This window comes from Styela clava, chromosome 14 (assembly GCF_964204865.1).
Source record: "Styela clava chromosome 14, kaStyClav1.hap1.2, whole genome shotgun sequence".
Classification (NCBI taxonomy): Eukaryota; Metazoa; Chordata; class Ascidiacea; order Stolidobranchia; family Styelidae; genus Styela; species Styela clava.
In genome coordinates this window covers 5,024,334-5,050,738 of record NC_135263.1, presented here as the reverse complement: position 1 = coordinate 5,050,738, position 26,405 = coordinate 5,024,334, and the positions used below count along the sequence as shown (strand labels likewise).

The 26,405-nt window shown below is 35.1% G+C and overlaps 1 protein-coding gene across 3 annotated transcripts in view; it reads right to left on the bottom strand.

Annotated features, from left to right (window-relative positions):
• Positions 1 to 26,367, bottom strand: part of LOC120340647 (putative sodium-coupled neutral amino acid transporter 10) — a 31,823-nt gene extending 5,456 nt beyond the window's left edge. For 2 of the 3 annotated variants that reach the window (XM_078119788.1, XM_078119789.1), the window contains exons 1-16: positions 26,228 to 26,367; positions 24,844 to 24,961; positions 24,385 to 24,430; positions 23,914 to 24,007; positions 22,413 to 22,553; positions 21,703 to 21,930; positions 18,979 to 19,158; positions 17,744 to 17,855; positions 6,617 to 6,729; positions 5,370 to 5,478; positions 4,571 to 4,707; positions 3,711 to 3,845; positions 3,214 to 3,288; positions 2,002 to 2,183; positions 1,114 to 1,247; positions 57 to 352 (exon numbers count right to left, since the gene is read on the bottom strand). In XM_078119788.1, coding sequence (XP_077975914.1) covers positions 57 to 352; positions 1,114 to 1,247; positions 2,002 to 2,183; positions 3,214 to 3,288; positions 3,711 to 3,845; positions 4,571 to 4,707; positions 5,370 to 5,478; positions 6,617 to 6,729; positions 17,744 to 17,855; positions 18,979 to 19,158; positions 21,703 to 21,930; positions 22,413 to 22,553; positions 23,914 to 24,007; positions 24,385 to 24,430; positions 24,844 to 24,961; positions 26,228 to 26,314 — 2,187 coding nt within the window. In that variant the 5' untranslated portion in view covers positions 26,315 to 26,367. Of the gene's footprint in view, positions 1 to 56; positions 353 to 1,113; positions 1,248 to 2,001; positions 2,184 to 3,213; positions 3,289 to 3,710; positions 3,846 to 4,570; positions 4,708 to 5,369; positions 5,479 to 6,616; positions 6,730 to 7,657; positions 8,613 to 9,446; positions 10,059 to 10,821; positions 11,407 to 11,967; positions 12,187 to 17,743; positions 17,856 to 18,978; positions 19,159 to 21,702; positions 21,931 to 22,412; positions 22,554 to 23,913; positions 24,008 to 24,384; positions 24,431 to 24,843; positions 24,962 to 26,227 lie in introns of those variants that run through there. The other variant, XM_039408960.2, reaches the window with a different exon arrangement.
• Between the last annotated feature and the right edge of the window lie 38 nt (positions 26,368 to 26,405).

The window sequence follows — 26,405 nt, the reverse complement described above, 5'->3', positions numbered from 1 at the left end:
AAAAAAATTTCTAATGCCTAGTTACAAAAAGAATATTTTAAAAGTTATTCACCAACCTTTTCTTGAGCAGGATCAGCTACTTTCCCTGGAGAATCAGGTTTCACTATTTCCTTGCCTTCTTGAATCCCTTGTTGAGCTTGAGGTTGCATGACATTTTGTTGACCTGGTTGTTGTTGCTGCAGTTGTTGTTGCTGCTGCAGTTGTTGTTGCTGCAGTTGTTGTTGTTGCAGTTGTTGTTGTTGAATATTTTGATCAACTTGAGGTTGAACATGAACTTCTTGGTTTGGTTGTCTGACTTCTTGTTGGACGTTGCTTGGTGGTATTTTGGCTCCTATTCCCGGTTGTTGAGGGACTGTTGAAAAATAAAATAATAAAGTCTTAGCCTATAGTCACATATAAATCTAGGGAGTAGTTTATCAAACTGGGTCCTTGGCACCCTAGGGGGTAACAAGCAAAGACCCTTTAACTAAACTGAACAACTAATAATGGGCAAGTATTGAATTAGGTATTGGTTGCAGTTATGTAGGCCGGAGGTTGGTGCACCGTGATAAATGTTAGGAATACTCTTGCCATCGCACTTCTAAATACCCTGTGTGGGTTTGTATATTCGAATCCTGTTGAGGGTAATTATGTGCGAGAGGATTGCTGAACTTCTCTCCATCGTAGGGTGGTTAAAAACTTGGGTAGCAAGTTTAGGCATGGCCACAACTGATAATAACTTCTTAGGGATTCAGGAGTCTTGCTGCACACCTGAAAGGCAAGTTGCGGTTTCCATCTCAATGAATATATAAAAAATTGAGACATCTTAGTTTAGTAGTATTATGTTGGGTACTCCTGTACCAGGTTAGGGTTAGGCTATACTTTTATTATGATTTTCCTTATTTTAGTTTTATTACGAATTCGGGGACTGATTGTGTTAGCCAACTGAATATATACCCCCTGCCCATAGGTTTCAGTCCCTTATATAACTGTAATGTAAAGTAGGCAAACAAAGTTAGTTATGTCCATATTGGTACACACACTTCTGCATCGCCGTATGTTGGGATTTCTGACTGAATAGAGCTTATAAATTATTCAAACCTATATTAATTTATGATTAGTAAAATATCAAACCAGGAGGAAGTTGTTTCTGGATTTCTTCTTCCTTCAAAGGACTTTTAGGTTGATTTATTTCGTGAGGTTGTTGTTGTTGTTGTATTTTGTCAACGGGTGAATCCATTTTTTCTACAACATCTTTGGGTGCTTCCCTGGATATGAGAAAATGAATTAAAGGTAATGAGAAATTACAGAATTGAGAAAACCATGTAGCAAACCATGTCAAATTATATAGCTGGCTTATTTGGCTAGTGCTAGTGATAGTGATATGAAGATTGTATTACATATGAGTCATAGGTTTAAACTCTGTGTGTGAACATGTATTAGTCGATAGCCAGACTCGTAGGTCAGTTAACTATCTCCTCCATTGGTAATGATTTCTCTTTTAAACCTTTGAATGGCTGGTGATCTACCCAACACAGATATGACACTGGACTGGCAGTGATTCGCCATTAAGTCATCCTACTGGACTGTCCCTTACATCATTGGTTCCCAACCTTGAGCAAAACAGATGCTGCCAAGTCATTTCCCAATTATTTACTCTCATTGCCCGCTTACAAAATTACGATTAAGCAATAATACTAAAAATATTTTAGTCAGAAAAACATACGAGAGGCGACCCACGATTTTCAGGCTGGTCGGGACCCTTAGGTTGAGAAACACTGCCTCACATAATATAAAAATAAAATCTTGACTATGAAGCGAACAACAAAAAAATTATTTCCAATGAATCATCTCATCAAGTAACTTTCTCGTTTTGGAAGATTTAATCAAAAAATTTTACGGTCTGATTTCGCTGAGCAAAGCTGTACAAAAACAGCTATAGATAGGTACAAACCCAAGATTCATAACAAACTCAGTTGATCAAAAACGCTAGCCACAAGAGAGTCTAAAACCCGAATGTACCGTTTCACTGGGATATCCTCGCTTTTTTTTGGTGTTTCTACAGCTTGATGATCAGCTATATTAGGATGTTCTACAGGTTCCTGGTGTTGTTTTTCCACTGGTGATAATACAGGAGGATTCTGGCGCTCCTCTTCTAGTTTCTTCTCTGGAGGTTGGATGTTTGAATCTACTTTAGGAGATTCCTAAGAAGAAAATATTTAAATGAAATGTAAATGAATTTGGGTACGCAATACTGTCATAAGTCAAACATCATCTAAATTTTGATGCTCAGCAATTTGCCAAGATATACTAAATGGGTAGGTTACATACATGGTTCTACCACATGGAAAACCACAGTATGTACTCAGTCTCCTGTTTAGTTCATCTTTCACCAATAGCAGAAGCTCAGCAATCCATCAGTACGTATGTACATCCTATGTCATCGGTTCTAAGCCAGTGGGCCATGGCCCCCATCTGGGCCATACCATGACCTATCAAAAACTGCTAGAGTTCTCGATGAATTAGTTCAATTTGATTACAGTGGCAATGAATGATGATGCTGTTTTAGCTACTGAGTGGTAGTTACTTATCGATCTTTAGATCGGTAAGTATGTTGATAGGTATTTGTCTGTTTGTCTGTTAGTTAGATGCGCGCGATATCTCACGGAGACGAGGTTGAATCTGCACCAAATTTCGCATGTGCATTCATCATATCTCGCACCAGAAGCCTATTGATTTCGGATGAATTATGTCGTATAATTAGCGAGTTATTAATTAATTAGTGGTGGGACACGCGGTGTCACCATAGAGTCATGAATCGAAACCGATGAGTCTTCGGTCTCCGACCGATATTCTCGTTTTCATTTTAATTATTAAAGTGAAATTGTCCATTTTTGCGGAAAGAATTTTTGTTTTTCTTGTATATTTTGCCTTGCATGAGAAATTTAACGGGCCACAGAATCATAGTGTAACGAAAGTGGGCCACGAAACAAATAAGGTGGAGAACCAATGTCCTGACTCCTGAGTAATGGCTGGTATTTTTTTACACATAGCACATTGCGCTGACTGCTATTCCTTCAAAGAAAAGTCTCTCTACTTTTGGTTAGGTTCAACCAAGCTTAGGCAAATTTCCTTTCAAAAGTTATGCCTATCAGTTGCTCATATTCTGTTGAGTGTATGACGATAGTAAGTAAAGTTCAATTTCATAAAAATTATTATTCAAACTCAACTCACTTGTTTTGGTAAGTCGTCCTTCGGAACTACAGGATCCACCTTAACTTGATCTTCGAGTTTTTTCTCTGATTCAACCTGTGGAAACAATTGAAATGAAAAACTGGCAGTGATCAATCAATTTGACCCTTTGGTGAGACAATTTTAATATTATTATAGCCATAAGGCAGAAATAAGGGCACTCCAGAGTCCAGAAGTGTGTGTACTGATATGGAGGTAACTAATTTCAATTTCAGTAAGTAGCAATTTACTGTGTGTAATTGGGAACAAAAGACGCTCAAGCACCATGGAGCAAGATTAAATTCTAAAATATTAAATATATTCCAAAGAAACTTGAAACTAATGCATGTTGAATTTTATGGTAAAGATTAGTAAATGCCAAGATTTTGATACAAAACATATGCATTTGGAATATACTTACCGTAATCAAAATTAAATGTACTGGTAAAAGATAAAATTCTAAAATAGTAAAGTAATTGGAAATGAATAATTCTACTTACAGGATTATTTCCTCCAGTATCAATCTGATCTTCTTCAGGTGACTTTACATTATCATTCCCATTTGCAGGATTGTCTGGATCTATTGGAATGGGAGGCTCGTGCCTGTGCTCATCATCATGCACTTCAGCCACAGCCTAGAAGAAAACAAACTTTTAATAACTAGAATTCGGTTGGAAACGGAAGACTTATCGATCGGAGGTTAGGGGATCCCCCAAAACAGTGGTCTTACTCCATAGTGACACCGTGTGTCCCATCACTAATTAATTAATAACTCGCTAATTATACGACATAATCCATCCAAAATCGATAGGCTCCTGTTCCGAACTATGATGAATGCACATGCGAAATTTGAAGCAGATTACACCTCGCTTTCGTGAGATATCGCGTGTATCTAACAGACAAACAAAAAAAACAGACAAATACTTATCAACATACTTACGATCTTAAGATCAATAAGTATTAAAGATTCAAGTATTCAGCAAATATCTAAATATTCTGAAAATGTGCTTTGCAATTAAATTCTATTTCGAATAATCTCAATTAATTACGGTTATTTGTGGGAAAATCATAATAATATCTAATTTTACTCAGTAAAATACGACACACAAACCAATTGTATCACAAATTTTCAATAATTTTATTCAAAACTTTGATATTGTGATATGCCATATCATGATTTTTGTTAAATTTTATGAAACAAAAAGATATTCATTCTATTGTATGTTCTAAAAGTAAATATTTCCCATAAAAACCATGATATGTACCAAATAGACATAAATCATTATTCCACTGCCAAAATAACAAATCTTATCAATGTCGATTCATTAACACTTTATCAGTAAGTCTCAGAAGATCAAACCTCTGCTTTATCTTTATCTTGTCCTCCTCCATCACCAGGCTTATCTTTTTCAATAACTTTGTTATCAGTTTCCACTGGTTTATCAACTACTGGGTTGTTGTTTATGTCACGAGGATCAATAGCTGGTAATTTGGGTTCTGAAAAATAATTAAGACTTATTTTAATTAAATAAAACTGGATAAGAATAATTAAATATAAAATAATTAAGACCTAGCAACTGAATTAGAATGAAACATTATTTTGCTGTACTTTCAATGCTTAATTTGGTCAATTCTTGCTTTTCGCTCGGCAACTAGTACATTGTGCTAAACTCTCTTGCCATCGCACCTCTGATTACAATGCACGATTGCTGCTTCTTCCACCATAAAGTCCATGCCTCTGATTGGGAATCGAACGACAGGCCATGGAAAGATAGGTAAGAATTTACATTTTTATCACGGGGAGAGGAAAGCCGATAAGACGACTTAAACATATAGCGAACCACTCTCGCCCGGTTACCAGTCTATGTTGGGTATGGGATTAGTCAGCCAGTTGTTTGTTTTCGAAAGCATGGACTTGATGGTGGAGGAAGCCATAACCGACCAGTGGTTACGTGAACCACCCTACAATGGCGAAGAGTCCAGCAATCCTCTCGCACATAACTATCTACGCATGGGATTTGAACCTGCGAACCCACGCAGGGTAATTAAAGATGCGGTGGCGAGCGTATTCCTAATGCTAAGCATGGTGTGCCACACTGTTGAGCCATCTCGTTGAACTTTCCCTCATCTCCACGATAAATAAAGAATCATCTGCTTACCATCATGTACCAGAGGAGTTTTATTTTCAACCACAACAGCAGTTCCAGTGTTTGCAAGATTTGAATAAGTGCAGACCACAAGCAGAAGACAGCCGACGACAAACACAAACTGAAAAATATATTTACAAGCAATTAGGTAAACCATAGCAAGATCAGAAACGACTACTAATTCATGCGTTATTCTGTCACAATATGGTGGTTGAGTTTCACTCAACTCTGTCTTATTAGCGTAATAATCCCAATGCTGTACATCAGGGGTGTGCAACCTTTATCCCAGGAGGGCCAGATACAAATAACTGTAGAAAACCATGAGTCACAACTTTATTTAACATGGGCTTTCTAGTAGTTGTGGGCACAAAAAGCATTGTAACGTCATAAGCATAAATAATAAATTGGACTTAGGTAAAAGGTTTGTAACGCACAAAGGGGTTGGGTGGTTCAATGTTTTTTAATTCCTCTATCAATTAGATGAAACAAGTGTTAGTTCCTAGAAGGTGTAGGTGAACTAAGAACTGCCTCGATTAGACTTGAATTGGATATATGAACTTGATATAATTTGTGACTGAAAGGTCTGATCTGCAATGCCAACAAAGCTAGACAATCATCTAAGCTAAGATAAAGGTGTTTTTTTTGCTACTTTGTTAGTTTTAATTAAACGACTCAAGAGTGGAGAGTCGTGGTCAATATTTGTAATTCTCCGACAGCCACAATTTAAACCCTTTGAAAGTTGGCAGTAGAAATTTCCAACATAAAAATGAAAAGACAATACGCCAGATTTTTTTTATCAGAAACTGAAACCTTTTCCCCGTCAAAATTTGCTGTAACTTAAAATCTGAGGTAAAAGGTTAAATTTTTTTCAAATTGGAGACAGGGCAGACTTTTTGTCAACCCAGCTTTTGCTATGAATAAAATGAAATCCTCTTGAACTCCACAAGATTTCACTGTTAGGCATTTTTAAATAACCAGTGATGAAAGAGTATAAATTTTGGTACTCCTGAAGTATGCGTACCAAGATGGCGAACACCCAAACGTAGTATGTGTACCAGATTAGGGTTAGGTCATAATTTTATTCCAATTTTCCTTATTTTAGTTCTATTATGAGATCGGGAACTAGTCAAGTGACTGACATGGTATTTGTACCTAAAATAATGGCCTGATCAGGAGTACCTAAATCTTGGCGACTTAGCAAGCATTGAAGTTGGGGAAATGAACCTAAAATGTTTCCCCCAATACTTAGCATTACAAACCTTGGCAACAAATCCTGATCCTTTAGGATTCGCTTTATCGAATATCAAAGCAGGAAAGATGAAACAGATGATGGATCCCATTGTTGCACCAGTCAATCCAAGGATTGTTTCAACTGAAAAAAAGACAGGGAAGGTTGCTAAGACTGTTTGATTAAGAATTTTGTCAGCCATAAATACAATGCTGTGAAGTAGAAGTCTAGAGTTTGTCATGTTTTTTAAGGTCACCGCTAGTTCAAAGAGAACAGATTTTTATATTTAATAAAGTTTGAGTCAATTTTTGGAAAGTTTGGAGCTTGGAGTTGATGTGCGACATCTCCCCTGATTCCGTGGCCATACATAAATCAGTGGTTATGAGCTTGGCATGTTGATTCAATAACAACTGCAATGATAAAACAATAAATGTTCATATATAGATAGAGCGAACCATCGAGATCTTTATCTAAGATTTTGCAATTTGATTCGTTAAACGACTTTTATTAGTTTAACAAAGTTTATAAAATCACTACATTTCCGCCATTTACAACATAAATAAAACAACATTGAAGAAAAATAATAAGGTCTGATATTATTCGTTCATATTTGCCGAACAAAAAAATTCTGCATTCTTTAAGATACAATAATTTCCACTTACAAAATACTGTGTAGAAGCAGTATATCAAGAGGGAAAAATAGAATTCAACTAGGAGTGATGATAATTGCACACAAAGCGAACCTACGGACCATTTTGCTGATTTGTTTTTATATATTGTTTAGACAAAACCCACTTTCTACTCCAACTTTTGAACTAAAAACTTGAATTTTTCAACAACTCCCCAAGATTTTCAATAAAATTACACCACCAAGCGGCCTTTCTACTTTTCCAAGTAAGGCATGCCTAATCTCATACTTATGGTGCATGTTCAATGCACGCACAGAAGAGATAGCAGTTATATTTGTGTCCAAAAATATTGTTTTGAGATGTTTGCAGACATTCAGTTGCTTGGAAATTAAGGATAACCTGTATCTTCAAGACCATTAAACCTCAATAAAATAACACACATAAATGCTTAAATTCTGGATTTTATTTCAAATAAAAGATCTAATGCAAATCCAAGACAGATATCTTTCATGTATTCCTTTAGTTATTAAATAATTAGACAAACAATTCATAACAAATTCTTTCTTATGGACTGTTATTATCAGACTTTTTTAAAACATCTCTCATTCATATTCACTTATCATGGACTATAGATGCAACCTTAACTTTTGATACAAATAAAAGCATTTATCAGCAAGCAATACAATGACACAGATTATATTTCACAAGCATCAAAACCAGTAATATTTTGAAATGCAATATTAACCAAATATGTCAATTATGCACATCCTAAAAATGATATTCACAAATATTACGCAGCAGGTTTGGATACTTTCTGGGCATTGCCAGTAGTACTATCAACAACTTGATCTGTAGGACATTGGTTAGAATCATGTATCGCAGCTATTTCTTGCACAGATAAAACTCGATCCCAAATTGTGAAATCTCGAACCCTTCCTACAAAAGCAGATTTGGCATCAAAACAGCCGCCAACACACCCTTGTTTTTGTCCAATTATAATTTTACCATTCCCGGCAAGACTTCCTGGATTTTTAAATTCAAAATCTTTGCTAAAATGACCATTTATGTAAGTTAAAGCATGACCATGTGGAAGATGTAAAGATATACAAAAAGAATATTCTGTATTAGGCATAAATTGGGCATCCTTGACGTTAGATTGACCATTGACTGTAACACGAAATGCGGGACCATTGGGGCCCATTTCTCCTCCAACCATAAAGCCGGCAGGCTGATCCTTTGTAGCATATGATCCAATCGTGCCCGGTATCATTCCAAACGTGTTTGTGGTTACTTTACTACACGTTGTGAGATAATCAAGATCAGGAATAGTCGGTGATGCAACAATGTATTCAGTAATTGAAGGACCATTGCTCAAAGTGAAATCTGCCGAGGGACAAGCTGAAAACAATATACGTACAGTTATTGAAAAGATTGATAAAATACAATTAGAATAGAGAAGAATGGGTACTCCCATAATGTGTGTACCAGGTTAGGGTTAGGCCATGATTTTATTTTTATTTTTTAATAGAAAAATTGGTGCTCCAGAAGTATGCGCACCAAGATGTCGCACAGCCTGAATCCTAACCGACACACACCTACTATGTTCAGGTTGTGCGCCATCTTGGTGCGCATACTTCTGGAGGTCCGAAAAATTATATAGATATGTAGAGATGGTCTTCAAACCAGTGGATTCCTCTACTAGTACTTTTCACAACAAAGTATGTGTTTTTTCGAAAGAAATTCGCTCAAGGTAAGGTCATGCACTCATTCAGAAATGAAAGAGATTTATTCCTGAGCAAAGTTAAGCCTAACCACTGGAGTGTCAAGAGATACTAAGATTATGAATATTTACAGCATAGGATTGTAGTTAGAAAATACAGTAATGTGAGATGCAAGAGTTAAAGAGTTCATTTCAATACATTGGGAAAAGATCTTCGAGATAGTAAATTTCACATAACTGAAGTGAATGGGATATGGCAAATCAAATAGCGACATTGGACACTAACAACTATAACATAGTTAGCCTTGTTTCTGTGGAAATGTGAAAATGGCAAATTGCATAAAAAGAATTCTAAAATAGAGCTATCTGTTTTATTGATATATATCATAAAGCAAACCAATAAACTGAATTAATTTAAAAAAAATGGAACTTTTTTCACTAATTACTGAGACTCTAAAGTCGATGTTAAATGTTATGCATACTTTTAACTATTCAATTTATCCTTAACATACTTGCATAAGTGTAGAATTTTCCATGAGGAACAACATTCTTTCTATCACTCATTACAATCGCATCTGTTGGGCAGATTGACTTAGTTGCCATTTCCATTAGCTCTTCGCTAGTGAGTGCACGATCCCAGACTGTAAACTCTGCTAATTTTCCATTGTATGCTTTAGACTTGTCAAAACAACCACCCAATTTTCGTTGATGCTGACCAATAATGATTGAACCCCCACCCGGAAGGTAACCCATTGTGCTGAACTGGAGCTCTCTGGCTTTACGGCCATCTACATAAGTAACAACATGTCCGTGTGGTAGATGGTACACAAGACAGAAACGATATGCAGTGTTTGGTGCGAATTGCCCGTCTAGAATTTGTGATTTTCCTTCTACAGTAATTCGTAATTCTGCACCATCTTTGTCGAGGCCTCCTCCAACAGATATCATTTCTGGTTGGTTCTTGGTGGCGTAACTTGCTATTGTACCAGGAATTACTCCGAACATGTTGGTAGTGACTTTCACACATATAGTGACAAATTTCATTTTTGAGATTGACTGTGAGGCTTCAACATATTCTACTTTATCGCCGCTGTTGTCAAAAGTGTATTCATCGCCCATGCAAGCTGATATAAAAAAAAATACTTTGAGAAATATAAATGAGAAAGGATTGTGGGAAGACAGCATAGCTTTATTTTGCACCCATGACATGCGCCAACATGCCAAATATGGCTATATATTTTACAAAAATGAACCAGTGTATGCATTCTCAGACAACACTTGTGTTTCAATAATGACATGTTGGAACAAAACAAAATTTATACAATTACAAATCAGGAAAATTTTTGGTTAAGTACCGGTTATTTGTTATCAACAGTCCCTTCTATTAAGTGCTATTTGGTGCTAAAAAGAACTGCTGTGAGATATAGTACAAAATAGTTACTGATAAACAGCAACTGAATTGTCTTTTAATCTAATTAAGCTATGAACAAATAACTGTCTTATTATAATATTGAACAAGTTGAAAACCATATACAAATTTCAGGAAGAAAATTTGAGTAGCAGATTCTTATCCTTGACCACAACCAATATATAAAAAATGTGGGGCTCCCGAAGTATGCGAACCAAGATGGCGGACATCGGAATGTAATATGTGTACTAGGTTAGGGTTAGGCCATAATTTTAGGTATAAATACTACGGGAGGCTCTTAGCTAGTCTTCGAACTGATAATAGGACTAAAATAGGGAAAATTAGAAAAAAATTATCGCCTAACCCTAACCTGTTACCCATGTTATGTTCCGATGTCCGCCATCTTGGTTCGCATACTTCGGGAGCACCAAAAATGTTTTAGATTATGCGAAATTTAAAATAAAGTAGAATCAACATACCATCAGATGGGACATTGGCTTTCTGTGGAACAACTTCACTTTCCAGAAGAGTAACCTTTGCTCCAGCGGGACAATGATTCATTGTAACAATCTTTAAGATTTCAGCTTCGGATAAACCTCTGTCCCACATCATGAAATTACGAATCGTTCCTTTGTACATTGGATATTTATCATTTTTAATTTTACCGATAGTGATGACACCGCCCTGAGGTATACCGATGAGACGAGGAAATTTCAATGTACGTGTCTTTTTACCGTTAAGGAATAGTGTAACGGTATTGTCAGCTACGCTTGATACCATACACATATGTAACTCTGTACTCGTCGGAAAAGATGTAACAAACTTCCTAGTTTGCCCTTCCAAATTGACACGTATGATGTAGTTTTTATTAAATTTCTCCCCCAACACAGCAAAATTACTGGATTTTTTACTGTGTTGAAGACTCCCTAAAACTCCTGGTACAAGGCCCTGCTTATCTGTTGTTAAGTAGGAACATGCAGAAATATTTTTGAAACTTGGAGCCTCTTCCATTATCGTCAAATATGAATGTTTTCCGTCAAAGGTATGACTGCTTGATGGACATGCTGAAAAAATTGGAAAAAATTCAAAATTAACAAATCTGACTATTCCACAAAATTAGCATTTACGCATAGAATGGCTCGGCATTATGACCATTGGGCTGACTCTACGAACTATTCATGCATAGCATGACTAACCCTGTGTCCAGAACTTTATGATAAAAGAGTCACATATAAGCATTAATTCATCACACTCAGGCCAAGTAAAACAATTATTCTGAATTCTGTCTATTTCACAAAATTTCAGAGCTTAGAAGTCTCCAAGACTGCTTCTGAGTGAGTGCACATAACCTTGCTTTAGGCAAATTGGTACTCCTGAAGTATGCGCACCAAGATGGGGGAACGTAGTTTGTGTACCAGGTTAGGGTTATGCCATCATTTTAGGTACAAATACTACGGGAGTCACTTGGCTAGTCCCCAAACTCGTAACAGAACTAAAATATGAAACATTGGAATAAAATGATGGCCTAACCCTAACCTAGTACACATACTACGTTCCGGTGTTCACCATCTTGGTACGCATACTTCAGGAGTACCGGAAAATTTTCTTAAAAAAAATTTACATACCTCCTTCTTTACCATCATATTCACTTTCATGCCCCATATCTCCATGGTCATCATGGCCATGTCCCTCATGGTCCCCATGGTCATCCTCATCCTCATCCTCATGGTCCCCATGGTCATGTCCCTCATGGTCATCCTCATCCTCATGGTCCCCATGGTCATGTCCCTCAACTTCATCAGTTGGACAATCTTCATCCCCAGCACCTTGACCATGGGGTCTGCCTAAGTGATCATGCCCAAAGTGGTCATCATCGTGGCCATGGTCATCATGGTCTTCACCAGCGGCCGATAATGATACAGTGGCTACAATCACGCTTAAAGCGATCAGCGACAAAACCAGCCTTACTGAGAAATTCATGCTATCAGCCTCGTGTACAAAAGTCGAACAAATCTATTCTGCATCAAAAACTTCTTATATAACATGCTTATTTTTTTGCTCATTTTCAACTTTTTGTCGAAAACAAAGTTCTTAAATTTATGGTTTATCACAAAAATTTGAGCCAGAGGCCATGTTTGTATCAAAACATGATGTACTTAATCCAAGTTTGTTATCTGTCTGCCTAATGAGCCTAAGGCAATCTTTGTAATATTTCATAATGAAGAAAATCATATTGGTGCCATATTAATGAAAATTTGGACAGCTGTTTTATTGATATATCAAGTGCTGACTATGAAGACAAAAGAAAATAGAAAAATTTGCTATTCTACTACCTCATAATAGAACTAAAATAAAGAAAATCGAAATAAAATAATGTCCTAACCCTAACTTGATACACACACTACAGAAGTACTGAAATTTGCACAGCGAAGCTGCTAAACTTTTCTATATAAAAAGATGTACGTTACTGGTAAAATATGCAGCAATGATACCCACCTTACTCATCATAGATACTGCAAATGATACACTGTAAATGGCAACTAGGTTGTATCAATTTAAATCATGCCGTGCTAACATCGATTTGGCATGATAAATTACAGCTAGTGTCTGCCAATGGTAAAAAAAACACCATTCAATTCGCGAAATATTACTTCTTAATACGGCCCTCATTTAGAACTTAAAAGATCTAATAATTTAGCACACAACAGACGAAAAGCGGACTGTCTATATCAGATATTCAGTCATGTTATGGGTGCTTGAGATGCAAAAACAGGCTAAAATAGGATTTCACAGAATGTGCATGTATTATAGGCTAAAATAGGATTTTACTAAATGTGCATGTATTACCGGTATTAATTTTTTTCTTGTTCAATTTAATACTCTTACTTGTAATTTTTTTACAGGGGAAAATCCACCGTGGTTTTGAAGTTTTGATCTCATGCTTCAAATTAATCTTTGCTTCTGAGATTATTCCATACAACATAAACTATACATTGAATTTTCTACTTCATATTTGATGAGGTTTTGGCCTCATGGCCTGAACTCTATTGATCTCGCGGTCAATGGGATTACAGTTTACATGAAGATTAAGTACCTGAGTTAGATGATTAAGGACATCATAACAAAAACGATGAACTCACTCAATCGGGTTCAGTTTACTTAACGCATGGATTTAAACTAGAATCAAAAGAAATCGTTAAAAAAAACTATTTTTGTACATTTTGCTTCAAGTATTTTGCTTGAAGAACAAATAATTTTAAAGAGTTAGTTTTTTTCAAACTGGAGAATATTGAAAATGTTTTTCAAATTTCATGATAACAACACGGTATTAGATATGAATCATTATTTAGAAGCCTTTTACATGAATTAAAATTTATTTTTATAATGCAAAAAACGTGAAAGATGAGTCATATTATTGATTACATTGAATACTCTTATGTTTACGAAGTTTTTGGCTCTAGGGAAAGAAAAATTTCAAAGAATTTTTTTTTCTTTTTTTTTCAAAAAAATTATTATTTAAAGGTTTTTTTCAAAAGATCAAATGTTTACTTCGAAAAACTCAAGATGAGTCACAATAATACAGAGATTATATTACATATTCATTAAGTAATACCTTACAACCCACTACTTTCAAACCTAATAATATCACCTAGACCAGTGGTTCCCAATCTTTTTTGCGTCGCGATCCCCTTTAGATATTTTTTAACAGGCCACGACCCCTTTCATGATATATGCCGAATTTAATTAGTAGGTCCCTCAAAGTAAAGCATTACATCGAAAAGCGGCCCATTAGAGATTCAATAAATAATATAGTATTCATAGAGAGGGATAAGGATTCCAAATTTGGTAAAGGAGGTAAGTCGATAAAAAATTTTGGGAATCACAGACTTATAGTCAAATTAAAATGCGTACTGTAAACAGATAAGATGTCATGATGTTAAGAGTGAGTGTTCTGGGGTAAGAGACCTCAATTTGGGATTGGTCATCCCAAAGGCTTAAAAATTAGTTTTCATTGTTTCTTGTTTTTAATTTTTCCGCCTATTAACAATTTTTTTTACCACTGATTAGGATTTTATAAAAAAAAGTCGCACATAAAATTATTTTGTTCAGCGACCCCCTGAAAAGTTCTTGTCTCTGCGACCCCAAGGTTGAGAACCACTGACTGACCTAGACAATGTTAACTACCTAATAAGGAGTTTAATTTGAGCACTGTATCTGCGGTGAAACAAAAATAGACAAGATAGAAAACGTGTATTCTTTATCTTACCTGAATTTTTTCGAGTAAACAACTTTAAGAATAATTTCAAATGATTCAGCAAGTTTAAACCGGTTTTAACCAGTTTAGAAGATGTTTTGGCTCTTGACATCATAGACAGATTAGTGGCATTATGACATTGTATGAGCTAATCTATAAATCATAAACAAGACAAGTGATGTCAGCGTTAAAACCTGGATGAACACGTGTACCTTTATACAGGTAATTGAGAAGCTTGTAGACTTCTCTGATAAGTTCCAAGAGAACTATTGTGTAGGCCAGGGTTAGGCAAGGTTTTGGACGAAGGGCCAAAAATGTCGCCACCTGGACTGGCGGACCATGTATGTGTGACGTAAAAAATTCTATAAACGATATCTATAGTGTTACAAAAGTAAATGTGGAAAACAATAAGCCTCGTGCCCCTCGTGCCAAAACTAAATTTAAAAGCAACCTCAACAAATTCCTTGAGCAATTGAGTTGGATTGTGATGTGTAGACTGTACTACAGGGCTCCGCAACCTACGGCCCGCGGGCCGGATCCGGCCCGCGACGCTTTACTGAATTATAGTAACAAAACAGCTGTTTTGACAATTATATTCGTTACTTAACAGTGTGGACTAAATTTTATCATAATTGAACAAGTATATAATTTACAATTACTCGTTTAATGAGCCTATACTTTAATTATAATTAGACAAATGGCAACAAAACGCAGAAAAGTTGATGCTAAGTGCAAAGGGTTCAATGACGCGGAAAATATTCAAATAGAATTTTTCGAGATGCAAGGCAATGAGGAAATAAATCTATATTCTATTCAAGAGATGTATTACTGCTTGATTTTTATTATAACAAGTATCATCCGTTTGGTTTTCAGCTTTCTAAAAATTTGTGCAGCCTGCCAAAGACCTGCAACATTAATTTTGGCACGCGAGCGACAAAAGGTTGCTGAACCCTGCTGTACAATGTACCAGAATATAAAATATATATTAGGCCAAAATAAATGTGTTCCAAGTCCAACATATTCTATGAGATAAATAACACAACTAGAGATGCCTGACAAAATTAGTTTAAGTCAAAAAAAGTTAAAGCTACAATTTCTTTCAATTACCAATTTTTGCACTGAAATGGCTGTTTATATAAATAAAAATGATTTATATAATATTTGATAGAGATGGTTCCCACACTTTTATTCCGACTATGACCAATCAGCAGATGCTACGTCGTAAAATTATAGGAAGCTTAATTAAGAAAGTTTAAGCTGAGCTCTATATTCGTAAAGAAGACAAAGGAGCGCTCCTGAAGTTAGCATACCAAGATGCCGGACACCGGAACCGGACAACGCAATATGTGTACCAGGTTAGGGTTAGGCCATAATTTTAAGTACAAATACTATGAGAGTCACTTGGCTTAGTCCCCGAACTCGTAATAGAACTAAAATTGGAATACAATTATGGCCCAACCCTAACCTGGTACACATACTTCAGGGGTACCAACAAATGATGTCAATGTGAATACATTGTACATACTCTGTTCAGTTATAATCAGAAATGTTTTTGGATACAGTTAAGATACTTAATAAGAATGGATTTATGGCCTTTGTCGTCATTGAAAAAGCTGCAATGATTAATAGGGTCTCCTATTTTATCAACACTACGGTAATTCAAATAGAAATATTTTTCAAATAAATATGACAAAGATATGATTGAATGAAAATAGTTTGAAAGATGTATTATAAATACCCGGATAATTAAAACTGTTTTATTTTTGCTAAACTCATTTTCACATTTTTGTCAAGGTTATTTAAAAAAAAATAGTAAACTTATTATTTCGTTACAAATACATGGGTTATTCAAAATATCAATTACATTGCATCATTCCAGAATACTCTTAAGACAATTATGGAGAATTGCCATATCTAATGACTTGTTTTATATCATACTACACATAAAATAAAGAGTGTTATGAACATCATAAAAACCAAAGTCCAAAGTGCTGAAGTTCCTAGCGTATTTGTGGACAAATCAAAGTCCAAATCTATTTTTACACTTAGGGAGTGTTTGCACGGCAAATAAAAAACTACATCAGTGGTAATTGCTTTGCAAACTTATCAGTTATCAACTTATCATACCCTTATTTGCTCAATTATATCACTCATTACTGAACCCAAATACTATTCAACAGCATCGAAGTTTGATAGAGTACAGTGACAAGGATTGTTTCCTTGACCCCAGAAAAATTCTTCCTATACTATACTATTGCTAAATTCAGGATTCTTATTTTGCGAGTGTTCTAGAGAGTCGGTTCTCACAAACTGATTTTCATGCGCCAAACCATAAATTTTATTAAAATATACAACCACGGCCGCATACAGGTACTGGTAGCTTATTTTAGTCTAGTCTATCGCAGCTTTTCCGGAACTAATTTTTGATTATTACAACTAAACTAAAGCTCATTGTAAGATATACTGACAACTAAATTACTTCAATTACAACTAATTTTTGGATACACAACTGAAAACTGACAACTACCACGCATAACCACGAAAACAAGACAATGTTCATAACCATGCTCGAAAATCTGTCTGAGCAGGAGCAAAAATTACAACTGTTACACAATCGCTGACTTTTTGCTGATTGGTCACTGTTACGGAAATAAACAAGAAAATCGATGCCCAGGGAACATCCATTACAGAAAGTCGTAAGTAAGACGGCTCAATGATTGACGCGGCGCATTGAGCAAGCGCTACGGAAAACTTTGCTGAAACGCCTATGATTCTGCCGAGCAGGTAAAAAGCAGTATAAACATTTACCGGTATGTGTGTTCGAATTTCTTAGAATCCCTGTCCTTACTCTCCTCCAGAATAAATATGAAAATCCTATCCTAAGATAAGCATGAATTTCAGAGATGCATAAAACATTAGCTAATTCAAGATTTGGAAATCAAAGACGCTTGTCTGAATTTGAAAATGCACAAAATCCTATTGTAAAACTCAAGTGCGCTTATATTAAACACTAATTATTTGTCATCAGAAATTCAAGACGCACTGTAAGTTCATTGATTGGTCGAGGTATGGCTCAGTAAAATTTTTCAAGCTAAATAAATTCTTCCTTGATTAAGTACACATTGTGACAAAATAATATAACTCACCATTAGGAATCATGATAGCAACAGTCATTGTTGACAACACAATGGTAAGAGTTATTGATTTGAATAAAAATGGTGGAATGTAGGTATTTGGTTGAAGTCCTTCACCAACAGGCTGAAAACAAAAAAATTATCATTTTTGGAATTAAAATTGAATGCTAAATAGAGGAAGGAGTGATGAATTATTATCCGAAAAGTTTGGTAAAATTATGATTTTGTTCAAAAATTTTAAATGGTATTTATATTGTGGCAAAAAAGTTGACAATTTCAATTTTGTTATGAAGTCAGTTCCCAATATATCTTAACCACGTTTGTTATTTTATAATCAGTAATTATTTAAGTATTTTTTACTTCATTTAATATATCTGTGAGGGCCAAAACAATATATTATGGCATCGATAAATTCCCTTTGCAGTTTTAAATTTAAGACTTTATGGACACCCTATATATTAAGTTTAAGAATCTGAATAAATGTGATGACATTTCTCAGCATTAATTTGAAATTTGAAAAGGTCACAGATTCTTTTATAATGTACAATTAAAGCACAAGTCCTCACATTCACAGTGGGAAATTATTGTGTTATGCCACAATGACATAGAAGCTTTTCCATAATCCAAATTGAAAGGTCCATTCTCCATTTACCAATTCAGCTTGAATAGATTTATAACACATTTGTTGGGTGAATTAAGAGATGTAAGCTCTATCTCAGAACATACATTTTGCACCTAGTTTCATATTTAATTGAATTAGTGCTTTTAAGGGCTTTATTGGAACCAAGTGTACTAAGTGCAATATCACACAATGGCACAAATCAAAACTGCCAAATATATGAGAGCCTGAAAGTCTTGACCAAAGTTATATCACTCAGACTTATCAAATGAGTGCCAGACCCGCAATTTTCAAACAAATTTCACAATAGTCGAGTCTGCTGATATTTACTTGTCTGAAGAATCTAAATTGGGCCAAATTTACCTCACAGAAATGGGATGCAAGACTTGAAATTATTTCATCACTAATAACAATGCTATCTTATAGTGCGTTCTCCCACCTTCATTCTCAATCTCAACAAGGTTCTGTTTAATAAGCAGCCACTGAAGTGAGAAGCTGCTATTTTTTGAGGAAAATAACCGTTACAGTTTGTCATCAATTTTATTACACCCTAGGTAGGTATGGCGTTTTCACCCTGAGAACATTAACCTGTAATGTTAACATAGTTACACCCAACACGTTAACCCACCTTTCCAAAAAACAATGTATGAATACTCTGTCTACATGGAAATATAATGAGAGGAAATCCGAGGACAACAGACATCGCAAAACCAAGTTTGATGAAATCCAGCAGCATATTTGAAGGAAAACTGACAAGAAGATTCCCAGCTATATGTTCTTGATATGTTGTATAGCCAAAGAATCCAACCTGTGAAAGCAAAAAGATGTTTCACTTTCATTATGCCTCAAGCAGACACTATTGGATTCAGATCTGGCTTAATTTAGAGTAGAGTAGTGGTTTTCAAACAGTGGCTCGTCCCACAATGGAGCCGTAAAGATAATTAAAAATACAAAAAAATTTTTTAGACTAGCTCTTGCCCGCCTTATTTTGGATATTTGAATTTCTTTTTTTTGGATATCCACTTTCTATCCACATATTTTTTGAATGAAACATCTGTTATTTGTAGCTTATTGTAAGTTACCGTAGTTATTTTTTAGGTGGGACGCGAGACTTGAGAAATTCTAAAAAGGGAGTGAGGCCTAAAAAGTTTGGGAACCACTAATCTCGAGTTACTTACACATTTAAAAAGGTAGTGGGCACAAGATGACCTAATAATGGCTTTAACGAGGGATGGCGTTGCCACGAATAAGCAACTTCTGTCATTCAAAAACAATGATGTATTAGAAACAATATCCTATATCTACATAGTATGAACCAGGGTTGTGCACCATTTTTTTGTCGGTGGGTAATATGACCAATTTGAGACATGTAGTTGGGCAACAAAAACATGTAGTTTTACCATGTGCACAACGAAGAAAAAAAATTAGAGACAACCAGAGCGCCACGAGAAGGGCATGATAAGAGAATTCGACTACGGCGGCTTGGCCTTCTGGTGATAAAGGTACCGGGCGAAAGGGCAGAAGAACACAGCGACCAAAAATCATTATGTAAGAGCATTTTTAAACATAAACTGTCGTATTAGGATTGCATGCTTGATGATGAAAAAACTGAGTGTTAACAAGTGCGACACTAAATGGGTTGGCGGGCCGGGTTGTGGCACGTGGGATGCCTGTTCACACTATAAACAGAGGTGTTAGTCTTCATGAAATTCCAGCCATTTTGCAATCTGTTTAGTCCAAATTTGAATACTCGAATAATTCGAATAAATTACGGTATTCTTGTCTAACCTGTATAGGCAAAAAGATATTTCACTTTCCTTCTAAACAAGCAGCCGGTTTCATATTTTGAAAACTATTGAATTAGAATCCACATAAACATGAGGGTAAGGGATATTTAAGATAATTAATCCGAAGTATATCCATCAATTTTTATTGTACTGAAATAAATTTTACTCCATGAGAATTTACAGCAGATTTACGGATTTTTCAGGAGGTTTTATCTTTAAAAATAATCGGAGTGTCAGCATTGCGATTGAACGGAGTCAATGTTACAAGCACATCTCAAATTTGTCGAATTTGCAAAATAGAAAAAATACGGATCAAAACAATATATGATAGGCGACTGGCAGTTACCACAAATTTTTATTTTTATGTCGGCAAATGGCCGAGGTATTTTAAAATTGTGAATTGTAAAAAATTGTTTTGTTTTGTCGACGCAAACGCTGGTTAAATTGAAGACAATTAGATGAATAAAGCAAGACATTTTAAATATGCCCTTATGGGTCACGAATTGATTACTTTGCACAACAGAAAAATCATTTTTCGTTTTAAACGTCGGCTCTTTTAACAACTGGTGTAATAGCGGCGATGAATATGTATTTTTGATTTAACGATATACTTCATATGCATTTTCATTGTACGAAATAAAATTGTACTTTTCGGGATTTTAAATCAGTTATTGAGATTTTTCTAACGGCGATAACGAGTTGGCAAGATTCCAAAAATATGTATTAAAATTAAATACACCGTTTATCTCATATTTTTATGTCCACCGATCGCGTGTCATTTCACAGAACTAATGTTTTAATTTTGACTAAGAAGAAGCAACCGCGAAGTTACGTTGGACACAATTAAACTAATATATAAACACATTTTAGAATTTTGTAGTTGTCAGAGATTGAGTATTTCACGCGATAAGAATAATCATTATACGCTGAAAAGACGTCCCTTTAACGAGCGCGTAATACGAAGACTGTTACAGACCGTAATGGGAATTTATGATTATGAACCCCCCCCCCCCTTTTGAAAATCCTGGCTGCGCGCCTGGGGATATATATCCAATATAGTTTGTAACAGGCTAATAGAAAGACTTAGAAGTTTGTATCTGAAGAAGGAAAAGCTGTCACTGATATTTAGTTAATATGTTCAAAAGGGCCAAAATCTTTCTCGGTCCAGCATTGGCTACTGTTAGCTGATGGACACAGGGTTTGATGAAGAGATCTTATTAAACCCACGAAATCAGACCCTTTCGTAAAGCAATAACTTACAATCATTGGCGATCAGGTAGTATTTGAACCAAGATGGCGGACACCGAACGTAGTATGTGCACCAGGTTAGGGTTAGGCCATAATTTTAACCCAATTTTAGTTCTATTAAGAGTTCGGGGACCAGGCAAGTGACTGCCATAGTATTTGTGCCTGAAATTATCCCTAACCTGGTACACATTATCCCTATGAAATTATCCCTAACCTGGAACCCTAACCTGGTACACATACTACGTTCCGGTGTCCACCATCTTGATTTACATACTACATGTGTACCAATCATTTCACATCAAAATTTTCATACTCACAGACATATACACAACAGTTACAAATTTGATTGCACTTGAAACAATATCTTCAATTCTTCTGACTGAAGGTTCTTCTAATGAATCATACACAATAAATAGTTGACATTGACAAGCATACGCAAGACTGAAGATGGGTAGACATTGAAACATTCCTGCCGGTCGCCATAAATTCACTTTCGATATCCATTCCCAGCTTAACAATCCATTACTGACAGCGTTTAAAATGACCTGTAAAAAAGAATGATATTTTACATTAAAAAAATGTATAGCTTTCTCACAAATAGGCCCTCCTTACTTCTGAGTGAAAATTTCCAGACGTTGTGCATGGCCATAAACTTGTATATTTTTCAATAGCTTCTTGCATTTCAGCGGCCACTTCTACGACGAGTGTCCCTCACTTTTCAGTTGAAATTTGGAAAGCCGCTGGCACGTAATGCACTGCCATAAATCTGGTGGATTTCAACTCCTGGACAGGGGTGTAGCCAGGAAGTTTCCGAAGTTGTTAATTCGCACACCCTCCCCCCCTAAAGGCTATGACCCTACTCCTGAGTACTAAAAACAGTTTCGATTTTGCAATCATTTTACTCTGTTATTTACAATCTGAAGCTTCTTTTATTTATTCAAAAACACAGAATCCAGAATATTCAGATTTAGGAATTTTTCAATCTGAAAATATCTCACTCCCAAAAAACTACTAAAGTATAACTTACCACGACAACAAAAGCCAAATAAAAAGTAAGACTGAAGAATCCAAAATAACTCAAAACAGACAAATTCTTCATCATTGCGAGAGGTAATGCGATACATAATGCACAAAATATTATAGTGAAGACTCTCAGTGTGTGTGGATCCTGGAACAAGGAAAAATGCTTTTAGTACAAGTTTATTCACAATATCCCAAGTCTTCACCTAATTTGCAACAAATCTATTAGTTATAGAGAAATTATGAATGATCCTCTGACATGCTACAAGCCAAGAACGGTCAGAACCAGATAATATACTATTCTGAAAAATGTTTTAAAATAATATTTTCACATATACAAGAAGACTTGAAGTTCTTTGAATCCAATTTGTCAAGGAACAGATCGGTAGAAAAGAATGCCACAAAATAAAGATTTTGAAAAACGTTTTTGGGGTAGAAATTCCCCTGACCAACTAGCCTTAATAGACTAAATAAATGTGGACCAGTCAACAATCCAAAATAGGTAAAATAGAACATAGAAATTATAACAAAAATGTTGTCAGTTGGAATGGCTTAGCACACTGGTGTTACTTTGCTAGCCTTGCAGGGTATAGACTGTCGGTATAGTCCCTGGTCAGTGCCAGAACTTCTAATGGCCATTACCTCACCCAAAGTTTAAGTAGGATTTGTGAGTTGTGACAATTAGATTTTCACGTAAAAGTGTCTACTAGTCATATGTCTTGTTCAGAGAGATGAAGGGCCACCCAAAAATTAAAATCTGGTGGTATGTTGTTAAATACAATTAAAGCAGTAAAACTTTCCAAAGCAAGATCAAATAGAAAGGAATTTTAATTCCAAGCTATGTGCACCCTAAATAACAATTTAGGCGTTTAAATTCATTGATGCATGAAACCCACTTATTCAAGCAGAACCAAAGTATTACCAAACTATAGTTTAAATTTCTTACTAGAAACAACGAACCCACTGTAGTGCATTGGAGTGGAAACACAGTTAAAGCCATTATAACCCTATAATTTTACAACCTAACCCAGTTTTAGCCTCACTTATAATTAGATTCAAACTAATACCCTTATTCTTCATATAAAAAGCATTCATTGAAAAATTGGCATCTTAACTTGCGAAGAATATGATTTAATATGAATTTCAAAGGTCACTGAATTGATTAAAATGCTAGTTGCCGGATTTTAAAAAATCTTTTCGAATATGCATTCAAGTACAAGATTCCTGAATTGTGTGGTATTTATGATTTAATTTAAAATTTTGGCGCTCCAGAAGTATGTGTACCAATATGGTGGTAACTAATTTTGTTCACCTACTTTACATCAAGTTGTGTAAAGGGATTGAAGACTATGAGTAAGGGGGCATATTCACTTGACTAACACAGACAGTCCCCGAACATGTAATAGAACTAAAATAAGGAAAATAGAAATAAAATCATGGCCTATCCCTGACCTGGTACACACACTTCGAGAGTACCAAAATTTCAACTAAAAGTTAATGATACTTACTGCACCATCGATAAATCTCGACAATATCCCATTCGATAAATCTCCTATGACAACATAAAATGCGATGCAAGTTCCGAGCATCATACCAATCATGCTGTAAAAGAGGTAAAAGTGAAAAATATCCTGGCACAGAAATCATAAAGTAGGAAACCCAAATTTAGTTTTAGTTTGTGAAATTCACAACTTTGAATTGAACTTTACATGTTTAATTTACATGAACCACCTAGCAGCGGCAAGAAGTCCAGCAATCCTCTCGCACATAATTAACCCCACATGGGATTCTAACCTGCGAACCCACGCAAGATAATCAGAGGTGCCGTGGCGAGCGTATTTCTAAGGCGCTACACCGCCAAGCTATCATTCCACTTAGGATGTAGGCAAAGGGGCCAAGCCATAAATATTCTAGTCTTCGCAAACCCAGTAGACCCATTATAAAGTGGATATTAGCAAAGATATATTTCATATTCTTACCTCAGTTCCACAGTGAATTTTCCTGTTGGTCCTAATGTATATAATGCTGAAATTAAAGAACATATTTACTTTGCATTCTAAGAAAAATTGGGGCCAAAGTGCAGAATATTGCCCAACAATATGGACAACCATGGACGCTGTCACAAATTAGTTTTTCGTAATTGAGCAGGAAAAAATTTGTATACCGTAACTCAATTTGACGATGTAAAAAATTGGGTAAGAAAGCTGAAAGCTTAATATGTGACAGTACTTTCTCCAGAAGAAAGGCTATAAATAACTTTTTTAAAATAATAAGAATACAGAATTGATAGGAACGGATTATATACAGCTAGTGTTTGAAATCGTGTAACTCCTGTTAGGTTGAATTTTATTGATATTACTAACACACAACCCTTACCTAAATATTCACAGGCTCCTGTTGGGTTGGATTTAGTGATAGCAGAAGCACACAATTCTTACCTAAATATTCATAAGTTCGTCTTCTTTTATAAAAGGCTGAATTAGAAAGCATACTGCATGAAATATACGTCAACCAAGCTGCACCAAACAGGAGTCCTAGGCCAAGGATGATTCCACACTGAAATAGAAATATTCATAATTCAATAAATAAAAAGAAAATGGTTTATTTATAATTGATTGAGGTAGTATGTGTCTAGCACCGACTGTAAAGATACTGTAACAAGGAATAAAAAGGCTACACTAAGCGGTTGAAACGTCTATGATATTCATATTTCTAATGAACTAAATAGTGTATTGTGTTTCGACTTTATTAATAATTTTGAACAGTGTCTGCAACTCATTCTTTATTCAAAACATGTTTTTTAAGAATTCAGAAACCCAGAATTGTGTATTGTGGTTTTTTATCTGTAAAATTCAGCATGTTTACAATTGAATTATGCTTTAAGTATAATTTGTCATTTTGCACTAAAATTATTGTTTCTACCAAACTTGATTTTTTGACAAATTTAGAGAAACATTTAGAATCTCCTATGATTTCTAAATCAAATAGATCCATCTATATTATTATTCAAAACCAAGGTTAATAGTTTGATAGGATTCTAAAAAAACAGAGTAATCGAATATCCCTTTTAATATCAAACTGCTGAAATAGGGATCAAATAAAATCATAACCAAACAATGTGTAAACTTGATTTTGTCTTATAAGACACCATCAATCATAACATTAGATCCTAGTACTGAAATGACAAAGAAACCAAATCCTGTTTTGATATGAAACCATCTAAGATGTCATCACAAGCCCCACCCACCCTTGTTCAAATAATAAGCAGATGGCACAAGGAAACATGCTGATAATAAATGACAAATATAGGCTGCTAAGTAAATAGGTGGAAATATTAAGCATTTAATACCTATTATAATGTTGGTATGAATTGACACAAATATAAAATCATGGGTATTAGGATACGTTGGTAAGTTTTGATAATTTTATTACGGTAATTTATTTATACAGACATTCAAATGAAAATGATGGTTGTCAGAAATTTTCCAATAAACTGAAAAAGCCAGCGAACTTGAATTTGATGACAAAATTTGATAATTTTAGCAACATATTCAGATCGATGCTCAAACAAGATAGGTGTTGATGTAAGAACTTTCAATTGAAACTGAAAATTCCTTCCGACCAATTTTTTATCAAGAGATTAAAATTTGAGGTCGAAAATGACTTGCATACAAAGGTATTTAATATCTGGTTCATTCATTTAAAAACGAAAACTTAAAAAATCTCACTAAAAATAGGGACAAATAATTCAAAATAAAATTTAATAAATTGACATAATTCTAAAATATTTCGATTCAAATAATGATAAAATCCTATACTTACTTGTTTTAAACAAAATGGCATAGCAAGAACACTGACACCAATAATGCTATTTACAAGATTTGTGATGTAAGGAGAATTTCCCTCCATAGTGAATATTTTTTTTCGCTCAGATGAGCCTCCCTCCCCTCAATGAAGAATAGTAATGGAGAAGCAATCTACAACTATAAAGCTACGTTAA